Source organism: Neofelis nebulosa, chromosome 6 (assembly GCF_028018385.1).
Source record: "Neofelis nebulosa isolate mNeoNeb1 chromosome 6, mNeoNeb1.pri, whole genome shotgun sequence".
Classification (NCBI taxonomy): Eukaryota; Metazoa; Chordata; class Mammalia; order Carnivora; family Felidae; genus Neofelis; species Neofelis nebulosa.
This window is the reverse complement of record NC_080787.1, coordinates 78,314,421-78,342,047: the sequence shown is the minus strand read 5'-3', so window position 1 is coordinate 78,342,047 and position 27,627 is coordinate 78,314,421. Positions and strand designations below refer to the sequence as shown.

General features: G+C 37.1%; 1 protein-coding gene across 14 annotated transcripts in view; it reads right to left on the bottom strand.

The window, feature by feature from the left end:
* Positions 1-27,627, bottom strand: part of DOP1A (DOP1 leucine zipper like protein A) — a 111,557-nt gene that overhangs the window by 14,457 nt on the left and 69,473 nt on the right. For 7 of the 14 annotated variants that reach the window (XM_058734563.1, XM_058734568.1, XM_058734565.1 and 4 more), the window contains 12 exons: positions 26,175-26,796; positions 25,036-25,310; positions 23,672-23,824; positions 21,466-21,566; positions 19,891-20,150; positions 16,152-18,141; positions 15,212-15,323; positions 14,921-15,103; positions 13,019-13,144; positions 6,853-7,035; positions 5,176-5,231; positions 3,929-4,033 (listed from right to left, as the gene is read on the bottom strand). In XM_058734563.1, the coding sequence (XP_058590546.1) occupies positions 3,929-4,033; positions 5,176-5,231; positions 6,853-7,035; positions 13,019-13,144; positions 14,921-15,103; positions 15,212-15,323; positions 16,152-18,141; positions 19,891-20,150; positions 21,466-21,566; positions 23,672-23,824; positions 25,036-25,310; positions 26,175-26,796 (4,166 nt within the window). The remainder of the gene's footprint in view (positions 1-3,928; positions 4,034-5,175; positions 5,232-6,852; positions 7,036-13,018; positions 13,145-14,920; positions 15,104-15,211; positions 15,324-16,151; positions 18,142-19,890; positions 20,151-21,465; positions 21,567-23,671; positions 23,825-25,035; positions 25,311-26,174; positions 26,797-27,627) is intronic. The other 7 variants (XM_058734567.1, XM_058734571.1, XM_058734570.1 and 4 more) reach the window with 2 other exon arrangements.

The window sequence follows — 27,627 nt, the reverse complement described above, 5'->3', positions numbered from 1 at the left end:
TATCTTTGGGGAGAGGGAAAGGACAGTAATTGGGAGGGGACCTGAAGAGACATATGGCGTTTTATTTCTTAATTTAGTCTTGTGATTATATAATTGATATGTTCACTCTGTAATAACTTGTGGAGTTGTATACTAATTATTTGTATATTTTCCTGTTTACATTTTATATATTAAACAAAAAAAAACCCCCAAAACTCAAACCCCACCAATCTTAAATTGTAATACAGAAATGGTTTCTTATCCTGTGTGTCTATATATAATAGATTAAAAATACTTTATAAATGAAAAATCAACTTTTTTTATTTGCTAAACTTCCACTCAATATTTACTCTGACTTGGTTAAGATAAATTATATGCATGATCATTTCCAAACTAAATGTGAAATGATACTGAAAAGCAATCTTCATCTCAATTTCTATTTTGTAATTAGGAATTTTTAGAGGATCAGTGGAATGGTTGGTATTAAACAAACACACAATCGAATTTAAAAAGGGAATTAAGGGGCGCCTGGGTGGCGCAGTCGGTTAAGCGTCCGACTTCAGCCAGGTCACGATCTCGCGGTCCGTGAGTTCGAGCCCTGCGTCAGGCTCTGGGCTGATGGCTCGGAGCCTGGAGCCTGTTTCCGATTCTGTGTCTCCCTCTCTCTCTGCCCTTCCCCCGTTCATGCTCTGTCTCTCTCTGTCCCAAAAATAAATAAAAAACGTTGAAAAAAAAAAATTTAAAAAGGGAATTAAGTGTCTAGTCTAACTGACAGTGTCCAACTTTTTTGCTTAAATAATCAGAGTATACACCCCGGAGAAGGAGGTAGGATCTTCATTTTCTGAGAAATGAGAAAGGAAGAAAAGGCAGGTGAAGAAACAGTAAAATCCTGTAGGGAAGCTACAAGTCACAATAAATAGCTTTAATTTTTGATGAAATTAGGCAGCAGGGTTATTTGCTGATAAGTCAAGAACTGTACATATATTTCCTCTTTGAGCCTTAAGACAACTCAGGTAGGTAGGCCAGGCACCACTATCTTTGCTTGACAGATGGGAAAACAGCCTTGGAGAGGTTTACTGAGGTACCCACGATCACAGAGATGAGGGCTGGAACTAGAAATAAGAAGAATCAGAAATCTTCATGAGTATGTAGTTTGATTTCTAGTATTTACATTTCTTTCTCATCACTAAAACTCATACACACTAGTTATATTAACCTTTGATCCAGGAAGGGCAGACGTTGAGCCCACTGCTCTTTTCATTACATCTCCATTGTCTAAAACTCCTTAGGCTTTTTGATTTAGATAACTTTCAAAATAGATAGTATGAGGGTCTGGCGATCATCATAATCCCTGAAATTCTTGAGCAGGGTCTGTGACTCACTTTGGCTGGGCTGGGCCCTCCATGTTACTCAACTACCTTAGGCTGACCAGCTCTCCATCATGGTTCCTCCACCTCCTGGCAGAAGACTACATTCCCACATTTACCAGAAAACTTGAGGCCATCTCACTGAAGAATTCTCACCTTCTCTCTTCTTCACTTGAAACTCTTCTAGACCACTAGATGCCAAAACAGAATTGCTAGTTTCCATAAGGACACGGAGGGCAAAAGCGAAGTCTGTGTATACAGATTCACACATTTACACATATAAAATCCCCTTCAGAACTACAGAAGATGGCTAAAAGCTCAAAATTCTTTGCACTTGGTTGAATTTATGTCCATTCAGTACGAGAACATGTTGACTGTCGCTGGCTATTAATGATATCATTGGACTGCCTGATGCAATGTAAAAAAATTGGGGAAAAGCTTACTCTGTTTTTTCCTTCTTCTCCTTATATCTTAAGCAGTCCTTTTCAAACTTCAGTGTGTACTCACTCAAATCACTTGGGAATCTTGCTAAAAAAGCAGATTCTAATTGGGGTGTTCTGGGTGGAACCTTAGATTCTACATTTTTAATAAGCTCCCTGGTGATTCCAATGCTGCTGGTTGAAGATCAACCTTTGAGTAGCAACATCTTAGAGGAAAATGTATCCTTCTTTCTCACTCTAATACCTGTTCATTTCCTTTTCTCCACCTCTTCCCAGCTGTCTCTGGAATGTGATGCTATCAGTGAGCCCTCTTCTCTCTAGAATTTTCTATCACTCTCCACTTACATAACACCTATGATTGGCCAGGCACTGTTCTAAGAATGTAACAAATATTAACTAATTTAATTATCATAACAACTTTGTGAGTTGGCATTATTATCATCCCTCATGGGGATGATAATATCATCTCACAGATGGAGAGGTTAAATAACCTGCCCAAGGCCACGCGGCTTAAGAAGTAAAGCAGCTGGATTTGAACGCTGGCAGACTACAAAGTCTTTGCTTTTAACTATTCAACATCCTCAGATCTTCTTTACTATCTTTTTTTAAAAAGATTTTATTTTTTAAGTAATCTCTACACCCAATGTGGGGCTCCAACTCACAACCCCAAGATCAAGAGTCGCACACTCCACCGACTGAGCCAGCCAGGCGCCCCAGATCTTTACTACTAATGATGACTTCCAAATCACATTTCCTCCTGCTACTTTATACTATCATTTTCTTTTCATGATCAAACATCTTCAAAGAATACTTCATACTTTCTCACTCTAACCCTTGGCTGTTAACGTCTGTGCTCACTACCTCACCAAACTCCTCTCTCTTAAATCACCAGTCCTCTCCAAATCATCAATACAGGCTCTTATTCCCCATCTTCCTTCATCTCTTTGGAAGAGTTCCTTGTGCCCTCTTAACTTACGTTTGCTTCTAGAACACGGAATATAGCCGGTTTTCTTCTAATTTTCTTCTATTTCCCTTTCTATCTCCTTTGCTAGTCCCTTTTCCTTTATTCTTTGTCTTGGTCCTGCAATTCCATCCTTAGTAGTTCATAGTCCCTACCTCCTACTTGAAACAGCATTCCTGGCCTAGCCTCCTTATCCTCTAATCCATTCTACTACTAACCTGCCACTCACGTCCCTCCTCAAGACCTGCCATCACTCTCACCCCTGCCCAAGACCAAATTTCTCTTTTTTTTTAATGTTTAGTTGAGAGAGACAGAGAGAGACAGAGAGAGTGCGAGCAAGGGAGGGGCAGAGAGAGGAGGAGACACAGAATCCAAAGCAGACTCCAGGCTCTGGGCTGTGCCAACACAGAGCCCAACACAGAGCTTGACCCACGAACCATGAGATCATGACCTGATCTGAAGTCGGATGGTTGACCGACTTGAGCCACCCAGGTGGCCCCCCCCCCCCAGGACCAAATTTCTTAAGCTAAAATGTGAATCCTTCCCTATCCAGCTCCCATCTCCCTTTCCATCTCCCCACCATTCTGTTGCCAGTGCTCTACTCTAAGAACCAAACCAGACAACGCACCGTGCCCCAACATGCCCCTCCCATTCCTGTCTCCACAAAGGCTTGCTGCTCCTGCCAACTCCATTCACTGACCAGTATTTACTGGAGACATATTATGAACAATGGTAAGCGAAAAAACCGACACTGTCCATGACATCATGGTGCTTGCAGTTAAGTAAGGGTGACTGGAATTTATCAAATAATCCTACAAATTGGCAACATAGATAAGGAAACTCCAAAACAGAGAAAATGACTTTCCAAGACTGTTCATGTTCAGGGTCCTGAAGGCAAATGACTCCTGTATGAAGTTCCCCATCAGACATCCTACTCATCCTTGAAGAAACTACTATAGTAAGGTTTGTTAGTGCATTTACATTTTGTATACACATAAACACACAGTTTTCTCCCTACACCCTTTTTTTACAGGCCTCAAATCACACATCTAGTTCTATATCTTGAAAATTCCAAGAGAAGACAGAGAGAACATGTGCTCACTCAAAACATCTGCTATTCAGCAATTAGGACAATGAACATTATTTTTTTCAAAATAATATTTTTAAGTGAAATTGCTTACCCAAGTATAAGAAACTGCCCTGGGGCTGGAAGACTCAGTTGTATGGAGTCTTTCAGAAGTATCAACAATGATGCCCAGCTATCCACTAAATTGGGCACTGGAATTCTGCAAGATAAATATAGTTTTGTATATATAGAGAGAGCCACAGTTAACTTTTATTTTCTTTATATTTTCCCACAGCCTTTACCACATTTTCCTACTAGTTTCTCTGAAACATTCCCTAAATTTTTATAGACTATGATAGGACAAAATTCTTAAAAGCTCTTTATTTTCTACTATTGTTATATAAAAAGAAAACCAACATATTTAAAATATCCGGTGTAACTTAATTAGTATAGAAATTTTAATTGTGCTATAGAAATCCCAGTTTTTAATCACACGGACTCTCAAAAGTAAAATACAACTGAATTAAGTCTCAGTTGGATTACTGACATCATAGTCACCTGCTCTTGGTCCTATTCTCTCCACTTATCTCTTATTTTAGTTCTTTTTCCTTCACCTAGGAGTCTTTAGTTCATCTAAGGGAGAGTTACCAATCTATCCTGAACATCAGTCTCTCACCTCTAAAGATATTCAGATTATCTTTGTTTCAGTCTGGCCTTAACCCTAACACCTATATGTATCTAAGTTCAAACTATAGGTACTCTTTGCTCTAAATCACAATCAGTTTAAATATACTAGATAACCTGACTTTATAAATGTTAGTCATAGATCATAAACTGATGCCAGTTTGGTAATTAAAATGCATTTGCTCTCTACAGGAGGACATTAAGATTCAGGTTGTCCCATAAGTTTATCAAAATTGAAATCAATTGACTTCTGTTTAGGGGTCAGCTAAACACAAAACTGGAATACTAGAATGGGAAGATATTTTCCTTTCATCATTCCTAATATTAAAAAAAAAAAAAAAAAGAATCAGATTAGATTACCACATATTCACCTATATCAAAATAATAATGGATTCAGTGGCGACAAGCATGGCTTCAAGAGTTGTAATTTCTCCTTTATATTTAAATGATTTTCTTACAATTCATTGTTTCAATACCATGTCTTCAATACCCGCAGGTCTTTAGGTTTGCAGGACCTACATGGCTGTGGGTCATTAACATACCCACTGACTTATATAAATATATCCACAAAAGGAAAAATTAGCAATTTCTTGAACGAACTCAGCTGCCTTTGTCCTATATTCCAAACTTTTATACATTGTTAACGTAGTAAGGAGAGATCTACATCAGTTATCTTACCTTTGAATATAAGCATAGAAAAACTGAAGCATGCAGACTTCCAAAGAAAGGTGCTTCTATAAACAAAAGAAATCAATTTTACAGTGAAGAAAAATGCTGCCTTTGCTTTTTCATTATTGCAGCTACTCTGTACTTTACTGTCAAAACATTGAAAGAAAACAAAAACACTAGTTTGCCATTAAAAATGCCACTCAAGTCTTTCATTTAGTAGAAACAAACTTAACCTAAGAGCCATTTAAAAAGTTGAAAATGGATAGAAGAAATAAAGAGTCTCAATTGCCACCCCCTGTACACATCAAAAGTTGATACTCCAGCCATTACTTTCAAATGATCCATTTACTCTATAAGCATCAATATGTTTTATTTTAATCACCTTATACTTGGTTGGTGCTATCAGAATTAGGTTGAAGATTTTCATGAAATTTGAATTTAAATCTATTTTACTACAAGTTTCTGTTAAATTAGTGTAGGTAGTTCAAATCTGAGACTAACGCCTAACATGAAGTTAAAGGACAGTGCTTAGAGTAACAGAAATTAGTAATAGGCAAGAAAATGATACTGATGTCCACTGACATTTATCAGTTTGTTCCTTTGCAGTACCAACTATCCCCTTGAAGGTTCCCCTTTATCACACAAAAATCAAGTGCCTAACGGATTCAGAACCCAGATCGAGAGCAAGAGGCAGCCGCTGGAGGGTGGTGGAAGCTGCTATTATTTGCTTCCAGGGTCTTTCATGCTTAGTCCAATGTCTGACACAAGCAGATGCTCAAAATACGATGCTGAACTGAGCTTGGACGTGCAAATTTAAAATCCTATGGCGAATGCTCCAGAGGTGATGTTGCAACAGTAAGCAAATTATTAAAAGTTAATATGGATACCGGCTATTCTACACACAGAAGTATCCTCTTCCCACGGGCAATTCAACAAAAAAGATAAAACAAAAAAAAATTAACATTTATGTTTAATAAAGCAGATATGTGTGATAATTCTATGAAGGATATGATTAGGTTTATTTGGCTTGGCTTAAAGTCCAACATTGGCAGGTGGTAAATATTTTCTTAGCAAATATGACCTCTCAATATTGCTAGAACAAAGAGCAGAAGTAGAGAAGTCCATAATTTTACTAATTTGCAGACTTTGTATCTGCCTAATTAGAGACAATAAACTGTGAGCACAGACTATGTTACTCATTTTCTGTAGCCCCTGCAAAGCACAGTTTTGTACGTGGTCAATAAATGACATGGAGTAGAGCTAACGTTACAGCAAAATGCTAGACATTTGTCCAAAGAGAAAGGAAGAAGCTTAAAAAAAAAAAAAAAAAAAAAAAAAGCAACAGTTGAGGTAAGCAGACCTTGAGCACTGGTTTACATGTTCTCCCTTTAAATGACCAGAACCTTCCCCCCACCCCCTAAGATTTTGGTCATAAACTCTGTAACTGCCTTAGAAGGTTCATATAAGAGATCTAAGCCATTAAGGGCTCTTCACCAGCTACAGGAATGATCACAATAGCAGTCACTGCAGAAGTTGATACATGTTTTTATTACAGGAGTGTGAGGGCAACATGCATTCCTCTCTGCAATCTGTAAGCATAAAAAGGACGTCACTGAACAAAAAATATCTTATCTCAGCATTATTTCTAAAATAGAATTGTAAACAGCTCAGAAAAGCTCTTCTTACCTTGTCCTTGGCTATGGCTGGGGGCTGCTTTAAAACTTCTTTCACGGTCTGCATAACGGTTTCTGCTCTCATGACACTGATGGAGCGAACCAGTTCTACTAGTAAGAGCTGCTCTTCACTGGCTGCAGGGATGACCTGGATAAACACATCACTGCGGTTATGCACGTACGTGGGCACACAGGCCTTTTAAGAGAAATCACAGAATTAAGAGAATATTTCATGGCCTCTTTTTAATATAAAGGACTTTACAGGTCTCTTGATTAGGTAAAATATATGTACTTTTTATCAATACAATGTATACATCATTTCAAAAAATCAAATAGGACAGTAAGCTACGTCCTATCCTATATTTCACACCCTAGATCAACCATGCTCAACTCTTAGCTCTTTTCTTTTTGAGTAATACACACGGCTATTTTTAACTATTTTGTGTCTTTTTTTTTTTTTTCCGATTTCCTACTGACTTCCTACCTCAGAAGACAAAAACTTAGCTCCCTTACATTTTTCTCCCTATCCTCCCAACATAGTTATGTTGTAATTTTATTTAAATAAATATCCAATATTCATATGACTATTTATGGTTGTACTATGTATTATACTGCCCTTACATTTCTTTCACTTTTTGTTTTTCCTAGAGCTAATAAACTGCTCTATTTTTGTTTGGTTTTCTCCATCTTGATCACAAATTCATCCTCAAATGCTCCAACAACTGTAAATCTCTCATTACATATTAAAATACATTAGGCAATTATTAATCTTCTACCTCTTCCTTTTCCTTTTTTTTTTTTTAAAGTTTATTTCAAGAGGGAGAGATAGAAAGCGTGCACCCGCACAAACCAGGGAGAGGCAGAGAGAAAGGGAGAGAAAGAATCCCAAGCAACGTCCGTGCTGTCAGCACAGAGCCTCATGTAGGGCTTGACTTCAGTAACTGTGAGATCACGAGCTGAGCTGAAATCAAGAGTCGGACACTTAACTGACCGAGCCACCCAGGTAGCCACCCCCCCCTTTTTTTTTTCCCTTGAGACATCTATTTGAGGTCTTTCTGCTCTCTTTCTGGGTTGGTACTCTGTAGGTGTGCATAGTAACATCTTGGTAACTTTTCTGTGACCGTCAGCCTTCTGTATCAGAACCTCTATTGCTTGGATCCCCCTATTTCTTGGTTTATTCCTCCTCTAATGGAGAGGATCTTCCAGGTGCTGAGAGAGTGGGAACTGATGGTAATGACTTTTTTAAAAAAATAGATATTGCATGGTTCAAAACGCTTTGAGTGACAGTTTGGGTTTAGCGTTATAACTTAAAACTGATTTACCCATAATTTCCAGTGCTGCTCTTAACAAGTTTTATCATTTTTCCACTGAATAGGAACAGTATTTTCTCCGAAGAAGATTTTCAGATCTTTTATCTCCAATGTTCTGACATTACATGCTGATCTTTGAGTAAATCTCTTTTTTTCACAATGTCTGTGCAAACTCATTTCCTTCATTTCTGGAAAATTTCCTTGTAGTATTTCGTTAAATTTTTCCCCGTCATTTTTTTGTTCTTTGTTTCTGCAAAAAGATATTGAGCCTCCAGTATCATTCTCCTAATTTTCTGATCTCCTTTACCCTACTTCCCTATCTCTAAATTTATATTTTATTTCTAGTATTTATCTGCTTTGTTTTATATTCATTATGGGGCGCCTGGGTGGCTCAGTCAGTTAAGCGTCTGACTTTGGCTCAGGTCATGATCGTGGGTTTTGAGCTTCACATCGGGCTCTGTGATGACAGAGCTCACACTCTGTCTCTTTCTCAAAAGAGAGAGACAGAGACAGAATGCGAGTAGGTTAGGGGTGGAGAGAGAGGGAGACAGAATCCGAAGCAGGCTCCAGGCTCCAAGCTGTCAGCACAAGAGCCCAATGTGGGGCTCAAACTCACGAGCTGTGAGATCTTGACCTGAGTCGAAGTCGGACGCTCAACCAACTGAGCCACCCAGGAGCCCCAACATTAAAATTTTAAAAAAAAGTTTTATATTCATGAACAATTTTAGTTTTTGCAAATCTCTTTCTTATAATCTTATTTCATGGATGTAACATAGCTTCCCTTCTTAGAAAGGCACTGTTGTTATTACTTGAATGTTATTCTGTAACTTGCATTGTTTCTTTTGACTTTATCTAGTTGTTTTTCTCATTGTCTATCATATTAGAGACTTTCTTCATGTGACCAGTAATCCTTGGCTCTTTATTCATATTTAAATGTGAGGAATAGTAATAAAGCTAATATTTACCGAGTGCTTATTAAGTGCCAGGCATTGCTCTAAGTGCCACATAAATATATTCTTCCAATTCTCACAACCTCATGAAGTAGTATACTTCTTCTCCAGGGTCATATAGTTAGGGATTAAAGTAAGGATTTGAACCGCATGGATCTGGTTTCAAAGTCTGTGCTGTTAACAACTACACTATTATTGCCTTTGAAAAAGGAATTAAAAAGTGATGGGAATTCAAGCATTTATGTGCAAGACTGATGGGAAGGGAGGCTTCCCTGTGTGGTGACTACAGCCTAGTGTTTTTGTTTTTTGCTTTGTTATTCATTTTTATTTTTTAATATAAAATTTATTGTCAAATTGGTTTCCATACAACACCCAGCGGTCATCCCAAAATGTGCCCTCCTCAATACCCATCACCCACCCCCCCATCAACCCTCAGTTTATTCTCAGTTTTTAAGAGTCTCCTATGGTTTGGCTCCATCCCTCTCTTTTTTTTGTCCTCCCCTTCCCCCATAGTCTTCTGTTAAGTTTCTCATGATCCACATAAGAGTGAAAACATATGGTATCTGTCTTTCTCTGTATGACTTATTTCACTTAGCAGAACACTCTCCAGTTCCATCCACACTGCTACACATGGCCAGAATTCATTTTTTCTCATTGCCAAGTAGTATTCCATTGTATATATAAACCACAACTTCTTTATCCATTGATCAGTTGATGGACATTTAGGCTCTTCCCATAATTTGGCTATTATTGAAAGTGTTGCTATAAACACTGGGGTACAAGTGCCCCTATGCATCAGCACTCCTGTATCCCTTGGGTAAATTCTTAGCAGTGCTATTGCTGGGTCATAGGGTAGATCTATTTTTAATTTTTGGAGGAACCTCCACAGTTTTCCAGAGTGGCTGCACCAGTTTGCATTCCCACCAACAGTGCAAGAGGGTTCCCGTTTCTCCACATCCTCTCCAGCATCTATAGTCTCCTGATTTGTTCATTTTAACCACTCTGACTGGCATGAGGTGATATCTCAGTGTGGTTGATTTATATTTCCCTGATGAGGAGTGACATTGAGCATCTTTTCATGTGTCTGCTGGCCATCTGGATGTCTTCTTTAGAGAAGTGTCTATTCATTTCTTCACTGGATTATTTGTTTTTTGGGTGTGGAGTTTGGTGAGTTCTTTATAGATTTTGGATACTAGCCCTTTGTCTGATATGTCAATTGCAAATATCTTTTCCCATTCCATTGGTTGCCTTTTAGTTTTGTTGATGGTTTCCTTTGCAGTGCAGAAGCTTTTTATCTTCATGAGGTCCCAATAGTTCATATTTGCTTTTAATTCCCTTGCCTTTGGGGATGTGTCAAATAAGAAATTGCTGTGGCTGAGGTCACAGAGGTTTTTTCCTGCTTTCTCCTCTAGGGTTTTGATGGTTTCCCATCTCACATTCAGGTCCTTCATACATTTTGAGTTTATTTTTGTGAATGGTGTAAGAAAGTGGTCTAGTTTCATTCTTCTGATGTTGCTGTCCAGTTCTCCCAGAACCATTTATTTGTTAAAGAGACTGTCTTTTTTCCATTGGATATTCTTTCCCACTTTGTCAAAGATTAGTTTGCCATACTTTTGTGGATCCAATTCTGGAGTGTCTATTCTATTCCATTGGTCTATGTGTCTGTTTTTGTGCCAATACCACACTGTCTTGATGATTACAGCTTTGTAGTAGAGGCTGAAGTCTGGGATTGTGATGCCTCCTGCTTTGGTCTTCTTCTTCAAAATTACTTTGGCTATTTGGGGTCTTTTGCGGTTCCATACAAATTTTAGGATTGTTTGTTCTAGCTTCAAGAACAATGCTGGTGCAATTTTGATTGGGATTGCATTGAATGTGTACACTGCTTTGGGTAGTGTTGACATTTTAACAATATTTATTCTTCCAATCCATGAGCATGGAATGTTTTTCCATTTCTTAGTATCTTCTTCAATTTCCTTCATAAGCTTTCTAAGGCTTTCAGCATACAGATCTTTTACATCTTTGGTTAGGTTTATTCCTAGGTATTTTATGATTCTTGGTGCAATTGTGAATGGGATCAGTTTCTTTGTCTTTCTTTTGCTTCACTATTCGTGTATAAGAATGCAACTGATTTCGATCAGACAATAAAAGGAAATCAAAGGCATCAAAATTGGCAAAGATGGAGTCAAGCTTTCACTTTTTGCAGATGACATGGTATTATACATGGAAAACCCGACAGACTCCACCAAAAGTCTGCTAGAACTGATACATGAATTCAGCAAAGTCGCAGGATACAAAATTAATGCGCAGCCTGGTGTTTTGTTAGTAGACTCAATAACTTCAGCAACTATAGGTCTTTTTTTCTTGGTCAAGTCATTTTCCTAGAGGTGAATCCTCAAAATTCCTACCTAAGGGCAGTACTGCTTCCTGCCACCTCACTGGGGTGAGGCTGATGCCCATTTTTCAGTATGTAAACTTGTTGCAAATGCCCCTGTTTTCATCATGAAGTCTAATGTCTATCCCTGTGAATCTTGTGCTCTCAGGTTCAGAGCCTTTCTTGACCAGAGTCTTCACAGAGCAAACTTGGCTCCAGTCTCTTGCTTGGGTAGGGTAAGAGAGTGGGTGGTGGCTTGAGTTGGGGAAAAGGGATCTAGAAGTGGTCTAGTTGTTCCTTATATAAATTTTCATTAATCCTCCAGATTTCACCCCATCCCAACACTTTGTCTTCAGAAGTACGTGACATTTCTGAGGCACCTGGGTAGCTCAGTCAGTTAAGTGTCTGACTTCAGCTCAGGTCATGATCTCACAGTTTCAAGAGTTCGAGCCCCGTGTCAGGCTCTGTGCTGTCAGAGCATGCTCCTGATTCTGTGTGTCCCTCTCTCTCTCTGCCCCTACTCTGCTCATGATGTCTCCCCAAAATAAATAAAAACATTAAAAAAAAAAAAAGTACATAAGATTTCTACTTACAGAGACCATCTGTAGTTTTACAGGGGCAAGTGGTTCCTTTTTTACAGCAATGAAGACTATCAATTTTCTCTACTAAATCTGTTACCACACAGATCTGTTGTTTTTCATCTTGGAAAATTTTGTTGATACTTCTTATTTTTCTGTGGTCAACTCCCTCAAGTTCTGTCATTGTGGGTTTATGTCTTTTTAAATTCTTTTACTCTCATTTTTGAAAGAAGAGCAGAGAAAAATACATGTGTTTGATATGCCTTGTTAAACCACAGGTCCTTGGCTGATTTTAAATAGTCCAGGATTTCTGTTCTGTCTAATGTAGTATCTGCTACTGGATCCTCACATGCAAAAAAGTGTCCTAAGTAGCAATGTTCGTTTACTTTTATTCCTTTTGAAACTTCAACATATATGTAATGTGAAATCAGCACAAAAATAACAGATCAGAAACCTTAAACTAGACAAATCATATATCTTATGTGAATGTTAATTATTTAATAGCCTAATATTCTAATGAGCCACTATGTATCTCCAACAAAGAACACTTTTGAGTTTTCAAACTCACAAAGCAACAATTTCACATATACAATCCAGTTAAACCAATATACTAATTACATTTAGAAACAAACTACTTAAGCTATCATGTCTTAATGAAAAACTAGTCAAGATGAAAACTCTCCATATCATTCCTAAATGATAAACATTTAAAAAATACACTGTACTATGTTAACTTTTCCCTCTAAAATATAGTTAATATCATACTAATTTCTTTTTTTACACAAAATGATTATTTTTATACTCAAGGCATTCAGGCAATACATCATTATCTAAACCTATAGAAAAACTATTGTTTCCACTCCTCATCCCACCCCAGCCCCACTGCCATTAATGGAGACTTGAAAATTGACATGTACTCACCAAATGCTTATCAAACGAAAATAAAAATATCAAATGGCTGAACACATACCTTGGTCCTGGTGGTCGTTTTGTTTTGTCTTCTTTCATTCCACACAAATGCAATAGCAGCCATAAAATGAACACCATGATTCATTGAAATGGGGCCCAATAATTCAAGGATCTGTTGTCTCAAGTTCTAAAACAATTTAAACAAATGAAAAGTGGATTTTAGTTGTTTTTTTTAAATAATATATAATACTTCCATGTTTTGCTACCTACATAACAGTAGAGGAAATTTTAATAGTGTTAAGAGATGCAATCATGGTCATTTTAATTGGAAAAGAAAATTTCTATATTTGACACTATATAATGACACTATATAATGACAACTGCCAATCAGCCAAATGCAACAGTCTCTAGAAATAATAGGAAAACACTATATATGAAGTTCAATTACATTTGATGTTGATTCCTTTAAAAAAGAAAAGGGTTTTTTTTTTTAAAGTAAAGTTATACAAAAGAAAAACAAAGTTTAATCTAAACCTAAGTACTTAGATAAAACTTTCTAATGGTAGAAGTTTCCACTCTTCTCCTTCCCTCAATTTCAGTTGTGCTCCCATTATTCCCAGATCTAGGGAGTCAGGTCAAGGAGTAAGAACAGGTAACTTGACAAAAGTTGTCAAATTCGACATATTATTATATTATTCAATTGAATAATTGAATAATATGCCTTGAAATATAATTTTCCTCTAAATATAAAGTAGAAAATTTGGAAAATGCCTGAGTATGAGAAAAAAAATTTTAAACTCAACCATTAATCACATCATCCTGAGATAATCACTATTACTACATTAATTTCTTTTTCTGCATATAATTTTTCATGTAATTATAAATATAAGATTTGTTCAATTATGTAACATGATAGTTTCAGTAGTTTTATACATTCTCCATCCACTAAGATTTTTTCAAAACTGCAATTATTAGGGGCCCCTGGGTGGCTCAGTCAGTTGAGCGTCCGACTTCAGCTCAGGTCATGATCTCACAGCTCTTGAGTTCGAGCCCCGCATCGGGCTCTGTGCTGAAAGCTCAGGGCCTGGAGCCTGCTTCAGATTCTGTGTTACCTCTCTCTGCCCCTCCCCAACTTTCGCTCTCTCTCAAAAAATAAGTAAATATATAAAAAAAAAAACTTGAAAAAAAAGTGCAATTATTAGTAGCTACATCATGTAACACTAAAAGAGTTAATTTAACCTTTTCCTTATTTACTGTTTAGGATCTTTGTGCCACTAAATAAGGCTATAAAGATATATAAAGACACATATCTATCCATCTATCTATAATATATCTATCTTTGCCTAATTTTGATTGCCTTAGAACTGATTACTAAAGCAGCTTACTAGGTCAGACTACCAAATTTTTAAAGTTCTCTGTACATATTGCTAAACTGTTTTCCAGGAGGACTTTGCATATTAAAATGTCAACCTTAAAAATCCTCAAGAAAGGGAACAAAATTATAATATGTATGAACGAACCTCAAAAACATTATGTCACATAAAAGAAGCCAGATACAAAAGACTAAATAACATGTGATTTCATTTATAAAAAATGTCCAAAAAAACCAAACCTATATGTAGAGAAAACAGGTTAATGGTTGGTTGGAGTTGGTGATGAAAATAGGGAGTGACTGCAAATGGGCCCTGGAATCTTTTTGTGGTGATGAACATGTTCAAAAATTGTGGTGACAATGTACTAGAAAACTGTCCATGTACTAAGAAAAAAAATCATTGTACTGTATATACTTAAAATGGGTGAAATTTGTGATATATTTCTCAATGAAATAGTTAAAATTATTTGAGAATTAATTAATTTATGCAGCATACTGCATACAATCTTTTCACGAGATGCTGAATACAATCTTTTGGAAAGTCCTTGAATGTTCTCTTGAGCTCCACAGATGAAGTGTGAATTGTCTAACCTTTGTGGCTCCAAGATTAATAGTGGTGACAGACGCAGAGGCAGCAACAGCCATCTTTTCTGAGGAATCAGCCTGATGCAGGATGCTCCAGAGCAAGGTCACAGAGGACATGATCATGTGAAGGATGGAGAGGATTCCACTGCGGGCTTCAAACAAGTGTTTTTGGTCTACGTTGACCAAAAGCTATTAAAGTCAGGGGAAAAATAACATATCACTTACTGAAGTTTATAAGTGGCTACTTACTAGACCTCAGTCTTGAAAAAGGAATCAAATATTTGTGTGCAGTCTTACTTGGTGATACTGAGTAGTAGGATCCAACAAACAGTAATGAATAATGGCTGTGATCCCTTCTAAAAGAGTAAGAATCATATCTGGTGGAATGATTGATGCCATCCACAGAGGCCTGAAATAAAATGTACTCAGTTGAACACAAGTTCTGTGAAAGACAAATTCATGTTTTAATCAATGGTAAATGTCCAGCATGTGCTAGGCACAGAGTAGGTGCTCAATAAAGATTACATAAATAAATGACTAAGAGCATAAATTAGAAGCTTTTACATCCCAATCTATGAAGTGAGTGAGTTGTACTAGAGTTCTTTGGCTAAACAAATTCAATACGAAGTAAACAAATATAGCTAGTAAATCTCTAGCAACTGTGTAACAGCAGGCATATCAATATTAACTGATAAAGGCAATTTTCTTATATTTTACATGTAATAGCTAAGGTTATACAGGAGATTAAATACTAGTCGATGAAACATTTGACTAATTTCTGACAGACTAATTGAACACGGGGATACAGGTGGAATTCACCACTAAACCATGAAGATCAGGAACAAGAAATAAAATCAGACAGGAAAGCAATTATTTTTAATTTAAAATTAATTTTAGTGTGCAATTAATTTCTACTTAGATAATTTATCATATAAAACTAGGGAAACCCTTTGCTGGGCTTTGTATTAATTTCGCCAGCTCGTTCAAGAACATCTAAATTAATGTTTCTTCCCTTAGGAGAAAAAAGGCCTCTTTAAATCTTCCTCCTCCTTTCCATACTTAATTCTTTTACTGACACTCTTCCTCAGGGTGAGTTTCCTTCTTCGTGAAAATAATATACTATTTGTAACCTAGTGATACCATTAATTTATGTACTCAAATTATAACGGACTTTCTGGATGATTAAGTAGTCCTAATGTGAAAAATGTCCATGATAAAGTTAAAAATCAATGCTTACCTACTATCAGATAATCCTGTTTCGTATTTGTACTGCTGAATTAGATTATCTAAATTTCTGCAAAGCTGTAGTGTCACAGAAACAACCACTCTCTGTAGAACTTTTCCCATGTATGGCAGAGTAGATGTGATTAAACCAATCCACTGTGGGTGCATCTTACAAGCACAGTGTTGATGCAAAGCTCGTATTACTGCACAGAGGAACATGCCTTGACATGTAATTGGCTGAGCATGCAAATACTGAAGAGAAGTCATGGGCTGATGGGGATTGATGTGTTCCAGGTCAGATACAACGAAATCGAAACCCGTTTCATTCTCTTCGGGGATAGTCATTACCCGGTGTTCTAGAACAATGAGCCTCTGAAGCACTTTAAGAAGCTGTGACTGGAGTGTGCTGCCATTGTCAAATTCATCCTCTGAGAAATTGATAAGGCTGTCTTCTGAGAAACCTTCTTCCACGGCAACCATGTTTTTACCTGCCATTTTCTCACTATGCCATTTCTGTGCACTAAAGATAGATGACAGCAAACAGTGAAGAATCACTTTCTGAACTTTGCACTTAGATAACATGTCAGAGATAAAACTAGGGAAACCCTTTGCTGAGCTTTCTATTACTTTTGCCAGCTCAGTAAAGAGAAGTGTCAAAATTTCTATGCTCATCATCTGCATGTTTCGATTGCCTATTAAATCTTGTGCAGTGACCTTGACGTGAGTTGGGTAATGGCTTCTCATGTAATATAAGCAGAGGGAAATAAGAATTTCTATGTACATAGAACTCCGGAAGTTATGATTAGAGTCTACTGGAATGTGACTATAAAAGTCTTTGCCCATAACAGAAATCCGGTGTCTGGCCAAGAGATTCTGAAGCAGAGACAACTGAGGGGTATATGCATTATTTACACTAGTGGTTGAAATGGCATTTACAAAAGTAATAGGGTTAGTTTTCAGGATGGCTTTGATGGCAGAAAAAGCATACAGAGTCCTTGATGAATCATACAACTGGAGATACAGAAGCACATGCTGATAGAGTGGGTGGATGTTGAAATGGGGAGATTTCCGTGATCCTGGAGAACCCATATCACTCTCAATTTCAGAAATCTCTCCTTCTCCACAGCTGTACCAGTTCTCTAAATCCAGACCATCGCTGAAGAATACACTGGTTTGTTTGAGTTTTTCATTTGAAGCTTTTTTCTTGTCGTCATCCTTTTTTCTGGCAAGTTTTACTTTAGGTTTTGCTCCCGGTTGTTTACCTGACTCCTTAACAATGGTCTCTTTCTCGGAGACTTTTTCTGATAATTTTTCTTTGAAGCTGAACTGAATACTGCTGTGACTCCTCTGCCTGGATTTAGTTTCTATGGAAGCAACATTAGAGTCCTGGAGAATCTGTGTGGTTCCTGAAATACAAGGTGAGGAACTATTTCTGGAGATTCCATTTGCCACACACTCATGGCCTCCCTCTGCAGACACAGCCAGCAACTGAGAACTGTCGTTACTCAGCAAAGCACTCTGACCCTGTGGAGCAGACTGCTCGTCAGTTTTAAGAGCCTCCTCACCTGGACCTACATCACTGTACTCTGGGGGCACAGCTTCCATTTCTAACTGAGAAGTCAATGATGCAGATTCTGCTTCGAGGCCACTTACGACTTTACATATCAGGTCAAACACTACCTGCTGAACATCATCATCTGGGGAGCTTGCACCTGGCACTTGAGAATCTTCTTGGGCGTTCACATTTTCAGGATCTACTTCGTAACTCAAGTTGTCCCCAGCAGAGGACTGTGAGCATCCAGAGTCAGAACTCTGAAGTACTTCTATCTGTTGGTCTGGAAGATCAAAATCAGATACAACCATTGGAATTGTCTCACTGCTGGTACTTAGAAGGGAAAGTCTGTCACTCAATGGATTAACAGTGAGACTAAAGTTCTCTATTTCGTCCATAGTGAGTGGCTTTTCGCCACTTCCTTTAGATGCAATGAGTTGTACTTGGCTTACTGGCATATGAGAAAAATAGTAAAGAAGGAAAAAGATAAAATACATTAAAATGATTGAAATGTAGACTGAACTCAAGATTCTTAATCATTAGCTTCATCACCTTATACTTTCCTACGAAAATTACATTTTGTTACTATTTTAGACCCTTTAAGTTAGAAAATTATGTAGATGACTATTAACTAGAATTTAGTAAAGACAACTCAACAATAGAAGTATTATTTAATTGAATTAAATAAAACAACACATTAAAAACAGCTACAATATCAAAATTTGCCCTTACTCCCAAATAAGGTATCTTTTTTTTTTTTTTTACTGCAGTTCAAAATTTTGTTTTTTCCTCCCTGTGTAATATTTCCCTTAATTATTTTATTTCTAAGAATTCAAATACTTCAGTAGTTGATATGTATATATATATACACACATACATATATGTATATATATACACACACATATATAAGCTTGGTTTCAATAAAATTCAATATTTACAAATTATCAACATTATCAATATTCAACATTTATGAATTATAAGTAGGGCCCTAAATCAAGAGACAATGAGGGTGAGAGAAGGAAAAGACATCATTGCTCTCTCTAGAGTTTGAACTTGGCAGGGGATCACAAATATATTCATCCATTTCTGTACTTTTTGGAGAGCATACAGTGCTGATAGCATTCTTTTAAGAAAGAGCAAAAGGCTTAGTTCCATATGAGTATTACAAAGCAAATGTTATAGAATTCAGGGAAAGCATCATGACCCTACAGGTAAGGAGATCAATCTCGGAGGAAAGGTGAGAATTCAGCAGACAGGCAGGAATGGCAGCGGGTAAAGGGCTAGCAGAAAGAAGTTCAGGCAATAGGAAGGGTAGAACATGCTCTGAGAAGACTCAGGGAAGCAGTGGAAAGTCGGGCTCTATAGAGGGCTCTGTCCATACTCTGTAGAAACACATTAAAGATGAAATGGGGGCATGATGGTGTAGCTGCAGCTTCATCACACAGCAGCCATGGGACTTTGAGAAAGCCCTGGCCCGCTAAGCATCTCTACCTGCTCGGTAAAATGACCTTTTTATTACTGACCTCCCAGGATTATTAGTCAAGATGTGAATGAGTTTTGTGAGAATCTTTTGTCCCTAAAGTATAATAAGTTAATCTAAGGACCCATTATCACTGTATTGTAGATGTCCTCACTCAACAATTTGTAAAATGTAGACTTCCAAGTAATAATAGTGAACACCTAACTAACACTTATGATAGGCCAGTCTGCACTAAACATTTGTAGACATTTGTTTGCAGTCACAAACAGGACTATGTGTTATGTTCACAATGAAGCCTGGAAAGGTGGGTACTACTATTCCCATTTCACAGATGAGGAAAATGACTCATGAAATACAAATGGGCATTATAAGCTTTTTTTTTTTTATTCCCAGTGAAGTATCTCTAGAGCCTCGCAAAACCAAAATTGCTCATTAAACTCTAAAGGTATTTCCATCAAAATTGAAGACTGTCTCTGAAAGCTGTGCTGACTCCTTCCTTGAAAGAGTCAACTGATAAGAGAAATCCAAGTCCTCTAAGATGACCATTGATGAAGTGCATTCTGGCATGGGCCCACGTGAGCACTGCCAGTACACATGGACGGGAGAAAATAAGTCCATGGAGAAAACCTCACTGTCGCCAATCACTATTGTGTTCACTTCGCATTTCATTTTAATAACTTAATTCTAAATAAAGCTGTTCTACTTCCATGTGATATTCACCATTGCTGCAGGCAAAATTTTGCATGAAATGCTTGTCACTCTCTTCTCCGGGATAATAGGGAGCCTTATTCCAATAGCGTTCTGCTTGTACACGCTGCACTGAAACCCTCTGAGTTTTGGGATGAAGCAGGAGCAATAGCAATGGTTCCAAAACTCTTGCAATATCATGTCTTTGTAGCACTTGGTTCAGCCAGGCTTGTCCCACAGAGCTGGTGGAACCATCGAGACTGTTAAGGCTATCTAACATGATGAACAGTGACCTACAATAAACACCAATAATTAAAACAAAGAACAAAACATCTACTTTAATTGTCACACTCTAGTTTTTCTTAAACCAATATTACTGTAAGTTTTATTTTTAACTAACTTTTTAAAAGTAGTCATACTTCAGAAAAACTTTTGACCACATCATTTTAATAATCTTAATCCCTACAGTCTCAGTAGATATGAAAAAGGAGAAAATCATCTTTTCCCTTTTCTTATATACTTGTGTTTTAATTTCCCAAGCATACGTTACTTTTATAAGATAAGTACTAATGAACAAGGGAGAAAAAAAACTTAGTTTTGTTTCACCAATGTACTCCTGCTCATATCGCCAAATACTGAACTCTGTGCAAGTTAACACTACTTCCATGCTCTGCTGTGCCCAATCTCTTTATAAGGCAAACCTGTGTGCTTAACTCAAAGAAAGAACTTCTGTGAAAGTTATGGAGGTGTGGCTTGGAATCTGAAAACCCGAGATTCAAATCTGGGCTACCAGCTCTACATCATGTGTGGTCTTGGGCAAGACACTTATTTCTCTGGTCCTTCAGTGCCTCACTTGGATGATGAGAAAAGGCAGTCACCAAATGAGAGATGGTATTTGTAAAGTACCTAGGCCAAAGGCATAGTTCATTGTACTAGTTCAATACCAAATCACTTAAAAATGGTGATGTTGAAAAAGTAATGTCTGAATAATGTCCAGTAAAGCACATATCTGATCCTGGGCTGGGCTTTAAGCAGTCAGATCTGTGGCCTCCTCTATGGTGGTGAGACTGCTATCCTGGGCCAGTATCTCAGTCTACCTATACATAGCATCTCCTTGGAAGTTAAGGCAAACCTCATATTTGGGGGATGAGTCATCTCGAGTGGTGTAGACAAGTAGCAAAACTACTCTCAGGCAGCTGCAGGTTCTCTGAATCCATGGAAGGGGTGTATATTTTAGCTTTAGACTTATGATGTCCAGTTCAGGCAGAAGACTGAAAATAACTGTTAGAGCAACAGTTACATCATCTACTGTTTATGTTGAAATTTCTCTGTGAATACAGACCCATTGCTGTATCCCTGACACCTAGAATGCTGCCTGGCACATAGCAGGGGTCTTGTTGAATAGTCATCCAGTAAAAGAAAGGGGATCTGGGTGCTTCAAAGCCATGCATTTTAATACAGCTTAGATTTTTTTAAAAATAATTTATAAGCTCTCTTTATAATATCTGTAGATTGCTATCTTGCACCCCTGCCAAATTAGGCAGAGGATTCAAGAAAAGAGACACTGAAATACCTGACTGTAAAATCCGAGTATCAAATGTAACCAACCTGTCAAAAGAACGTGCAAAAGATGACGACTTATTTATATGGAGATCCCTTGTCAGATGCCAAAGAACTGCAAACTTTGCATGTGCTTCCATCCTTATTTTCTGAGGAGGAATATGGGAGATTAAATTATTTTTTTCTCCCTTAAAGATATTAAGCGATTTTATCAAAATCAAAATAGCAATTTAAGAGACAGTATTAGGTTCGATGTTCACAGTACTCAATACACCACACAATAAAACTATTTTTATGAAAGTAGAAATGTAAAAAAAAAACAAAAAAAAAACCTTAGAAATATTAAACCTAAAAAGTCATCTCACACTACCTCAGAAATTGTTATTATTTAGTTTAGACTAGGTAACCAGTTTTCTAGATTATTATGTAACAGGGGATGGAAAAAGCTAATAATGTGCATGTTATAATATCTTCAGTATTGGAAGCATTTTTCCCTTATTTTAACAAAAATACTTAGTAGTGAAAATTTATTTTATTATACCCTACAATTTACTTTTGCTCCCAGACATTATATATTATCTCAAATGAATTGATCACTACTTATAAAGCTGGCTTATTAGATTCAAAAATTTAGACACCTAAAAAATTATTTCTATAAGAAAAACATCATTTTGAGATTATTTGGAAAATGTTAAGTGTTATGGTAACAATGGACAGAATAATGGAAAAATAAATGATTTAGAAAGACCAGCACTTGGTGTTAGATAATGAACATAAATGAATATAAATCAGGTAGAAACTCTGACGTTATCAAGCTTTTCATAGTGTTCCTGTAGCATCTGTGGAATTCTTCAAGTAAAAGCCCTCCAAAATCAGGGACTGTAACGGTCTCAATTGTTTGTGATCAATTTGAGGGGTGCTTCCTTTTTTTCTATGGGTCTAATACATGCTTTTCCTATGAAGCCCATGTTTATACATCAACATATTAAAAAGTAATAACAGTATCTTAATTTTTTTTCATGGATGTATAATACCTTTATTCAGAAGTTAGTATTTCTTTAGAAATGTTACACAAGTAAACAGGTATATAATTTGTCCTAGATTTACACTCATTGTAAACAAATTAAATGCCAAGTCTTTATTAAACATTTTATTCCTAAAAATTTTTGAGAAAATGTGTTGAAGCAGAAATAGAATTTTAACATTTTTCTTGCAGTAAACTTTCATGCCTCTCATATTCTGCTTCATTTGCCACTTCCTTCCTGGACAAAAGCTTCATTTACTTAACCCTATGCCTTTCTGAATGACTCAAACTCACTTGCATTTAGAGTTCTTAAAAATTAGGGTGATACACCTCTAAAAGCTGTTCAATAAAATCTTTGATTTATGTTACAGACAAGGCATGGGACGATCACACACTTCATTAAACTGCCCCAAAGAGATCAACCAGATTGAAAGTTCCAGCTTGTCAGGTGTACCAATGACTCTATCACCTTTACTCTCACTGACTTATTGACCATTTCATGTACATTGGGATGCAAAATCCTTATTTTGGATACTATAATACAAATAATATAATCTCATATATTAGCATTCTATGGCTTATAAATGTAACTTCACATATACATCATTTCACATACATCAGTTAATGTATGCATAGTTCCATAACCAAGGCTACTGCTTCCTCTTTAAATGGTCTAAGAACTTGGACCAGCAACAACTTTAATCACCACTGCCTACAAATGGTGTCCTGAACCAAGAAATAAACCTAGTATTTGATTTTGGGTTACTAGATTTTTCATATTACTGATGCTTTTGCAAAGAACTTTCTTCTAAAGGACAAAATGGGGTGCCTGTGTGGCTCAGTAGGATGAGCATGTAACTAGTGATTTCTGCTCAAGTAATGACTCAGGGTTGTGGGACTGAGCCCCACACTGGGCTCTATACTGGGCATGGAGCCTGCTTAAGATTCTCTCTCTCCCTCTGTCCCACCCCGCTTGGGTGTGTGCACTCTCTCTCAAAAAAATAAAATAAAATGAAGTAAGATAAGATAAAATTAAATTAAATTAAATAAGTAAAATTAAAAAGGACAGAACAAATTTGTTTTAAACATATGAAGATCACTCTGAATGAATTTACACAATCTCTAATCAGATGCTACCTACAATAATTTTCTTACAGTTTCTTTAATTTACCTTTTGGTATAATGGGAGTCGGGTAGGTGGGGGTGGGTCAAGATGAAAAAAGAATTTACCTTATCTTTATGGGTTAACTGCTGACTTATAACATCCTCACAGATGCTAGAAGAAGGAACCAAGTTATGTAGTTGATAAAACAGTTCCACACTTTTCTGATGGTGCTGAGGTGTCCTATCTCCCAGCTGATCCCACAATGTTAAAGCTACATGCTACAGAAAAAGATTGTCAAGGTGACAGTGTTACCAAACCACACATTAAAACTTATTTAATAAGCATTTCCTGTTAGGTACAAACAAGCCTCTGAATGCCATTCAAGGTCTTCAATGTTCATTATGTTACAAGGATGAGATTTAAAAGTATAGCTTTCCATGTGCTCACTTTTTGGTCATCGAGGTCGTTAGAACCTCTTAAGATAGACCTTTAATGATTATTTTTATTCTTTTAAGATCCCTCCCTAATGATACTTATTTTAAACATCAAACATGGAAGAACTTTCTGCAGGGCCCAGAGAAGACCCCACTTCATTATTTTAGTGACATTTAGTAAAGTGCTGCTAGAATACATTATCCTTAAGAGGATACAAATCTCACATTGAATACAATATTTATGGTTATAGGTTACAAAGTAAAATATAATTTACAGTTCAAATATCCAAATTACTTAAGCTTATATAAAACAGGTTGTATGTATTTTAGAGCTACACGTGTTAACAAAGCACTTGATGATCTATGACAGCATTAATAAAAACGTAACCATCTTCAGGGTTTACTGTTGTACCGTTGTTACAGAAACCAACTTTAGCAGCAAGAACTATCTGGTGGGGCACAATGACTTGAACTGAGATAAAATTAAAACAATTTTTTTTATGTATAAAGCATCTACCTGCCTAAGATGTAATACAATCCAATACACTTAATGTTCTTTCTATGTAGAGGGTATCATCTATACTGCTGTGATAAAAATCAAAAACTGTATATATATATTTTTTTTCCTGAATGGCATCATATACCACAGATGATAATCAAACAATACAGAGTCAGAACAAATTTTTCCCGGGAGTTTTGGAGAGCTGAGATTATACTCTACGAAAAGCAAAAGTGTCATAAGCACGTCATGTCGAAATAAGTTTTATTGTATAAATGGACTTAACCTCTTTTTTAGCTGAAATTACTCCTTCTGTGGTTTTGGAGCCTTAATACTTGCCTTCCCTAACCTCATCCTCATCTCCTCTCATCCTTTTTCCCTCTAGCAAAACTGGGGACAAGACTGGCAAAGCAGTACAGATGAAGTGTGGTATCTTTTTCTAGACATTGTAATATTGACAGGTATTCAACGAAGCCTGATTATCATCTTTCAGATCTCTGGTAAGCAATCTAAGTCAAGTACCACCTTAGTCATGCATGTATTCCTCAGAATTTACCTTGAAAAATTCAGTCTTCTCAGCAATGAATCTCAGATTGCCTGGAGTGAGGGGAGGTCTAATAACTACCGCCACTCTTCCCTGGTTTGGACTTAAGGGCTGTGCAGGCTCCACACTGTTGATGTTCTCCCCAGTGACCATGGCCACAGACTGAGTCAGTCCCACCAGGTCCATGACTAATGAAATAGCAACACTCTGCACACTGAAATCACTTGCTTGGCTGCAAGCGTTCATCAGGGTCTGGAGCCACAGCGGAGGCTGCACGTGCTCCCAGTCTGAAACAAAAGATGGAAGATGGAGTTCATCACACTAAACCTTTCACACATACACCAACGTCCAGGTACATTTCAAAACAAAGCACCTCTTCTCAACTTTAGGCCTTGATCTGTTAGTAAAACCAAGGTTTCTCACCTAGACTGGAGCTTTAAGAAAATAAAACAGCAACAGGAATCCCATACACTTTTTTAGTATGTAATTTTCTTATGCCACATCATATAATGTATTCCCCTGTCCTAAAAAACAGTATATTAACCAACAGATATTATGTAGTACTCACTCACTGCACTCTGTATGCATATATAAAAATTTAAATAATGGTAAACTTTTATGATATTAGTCTTAATAAAGGAAACCAATGGATCTAAATGATATGTTACTTTTCTCCAGAGAAAGAAGTTAATTTCCTTCTTACCTTCAACTCACTTGTAAGTACACTGTGGAAGACATCAAAATCACAAAATTTTCCAATATGCCAACATGTATTATCTCCCCATAAAGACAATATTTCATTAAAAATACTAGGGGTGCCTAAAAAAATTAGGGGTGGTACAGTCAGTCAAGCATCTGAATTCAGCTTAGGTCATGATCTCAGAGTTCGTGAGTTCAAGCCCTGCATTGGGCACTGCACCTATCATGTAGAGCCTGCCTGGGATTCTCTCTCTCTCTCTGTCCCTCCCCTACTTTTGCGCTCTCTCAAAATAATAAATAATTTTTAAAAATCTACAAATTAAAATAACACTTTAAAAAATTAACTGGCTAAAAAAAATCTTAGTTTTAATTCTGAGTGCTTTAAAAAAAAAGTAAATAAAAAGCATGCTATAAAAAAGATTCAAATATAAATAAAACCAAGATGACCTTACCAGTCTCAGACTTCTCAGAATGTAGGTCTGAAGTATGGTTCCCCTCAGCAATGTAAACTGGGAAACTGGAGCACTCCAGGAAGAGCTGGCAGGCAGAAAGGAAGGCAGAAAGGTATTCTTTTGAAGTTTTCTGTTTACTTATGTTTCTCTCCTTTACATCTCCATGGGAATCCCTATCCCATTTTGAAGTCTCTTCTTGCTCTCTACTGAGATCCCCTGAATGCTCTGTAGCCAAAGCCTGAGAAAAAGAGTTGCCCTGAATGATGTAGAGGTTGATAAGTCTAGTGAGAAACTGCTGGACATACTCCAAGCAACACTGCATTGCAGTTTTTTGGGCTGTCTTCCCACTTCGGGGTGCTGTGCCCTGGGTGACTATGGAAGGGGCCTGGATGATGGTTTCTTCAGATCCTACGGTGGAGGCTGTTTCGGTCTCAGAGGATGTGCTACCGATGGGAATGGCAGCTGTCCCCTGCCCCTCACTCAAGTCTCTGTCAATATCATCACTTCGGTCTGCTTGATACTGTATAAACTCAGTAAATCCACTCTCTGATGATCGACTGCTTGGTGGGTTTTCTCCATCTTCAAATACTTCAGTAGGATTTTCAAGAGACACTGATGATACCTGGTAGTGATTAAAAAGAGCAAAGGCTAAGTGATTAAATGCATATATTAGAAATTAAAAATTAGAAATGGCCACATTGAGAGAAGTCAGTTTAGATTACATGATTCAAAACTTAATCTACACGTTCGGCTGAATCTTAGAGCAGTTTCTACAACTGATTCATATTTCTATGATAATCAATAGGGAATACTGGTACAGTTCTAATGAATATATTAAAATAAACCCGGGGCACCAGGGTGGCTCAGTTAAGCATCTGACTTCAGCTGAGGTCACTATCTCATGGTTCATGAGTTTGGGCCCCTCATCTGCGCTGACAGTGCAGAGCCTGCTTCAGATTCTCTGTCTCCCTCTCTCTCTGACCCTCCCCAGCTTGTGCTCTCTCTCTCAAAAATAAAATTAAAACATTAAAAATAAATAAACTCATTAAGAATTATTTGCTGTATGCAAAGATTTGGTTTTTGAAGGCAAAATACGCATATAGCACAAATCTCTAACATCTATATCCCTATTTTCAAACAACTGACAATTTATTCAATCTGCTTCACGAAATCACTTTCCTAATGTCTAAATGAGGCAAGGAATGAGACATTTTAAAAACTAGAAATAAATTCTAATAGGTCATCTGTTCAATAATCATGAATGTGCAATTTCTATGTGAAATGTGTAAAATGCTATTTAAATGGTTACCATTAATCTTACATTCTTTTAACAGTTACTGAACCTATGTTACACGGCAGACACTGTATTGTGTACCAGGAACAAAAAGATAGTTTGTAATCTAAGGGAGAAGACCATAAGTTATAAGATAAACAAAAATGGACCAGGTACTGG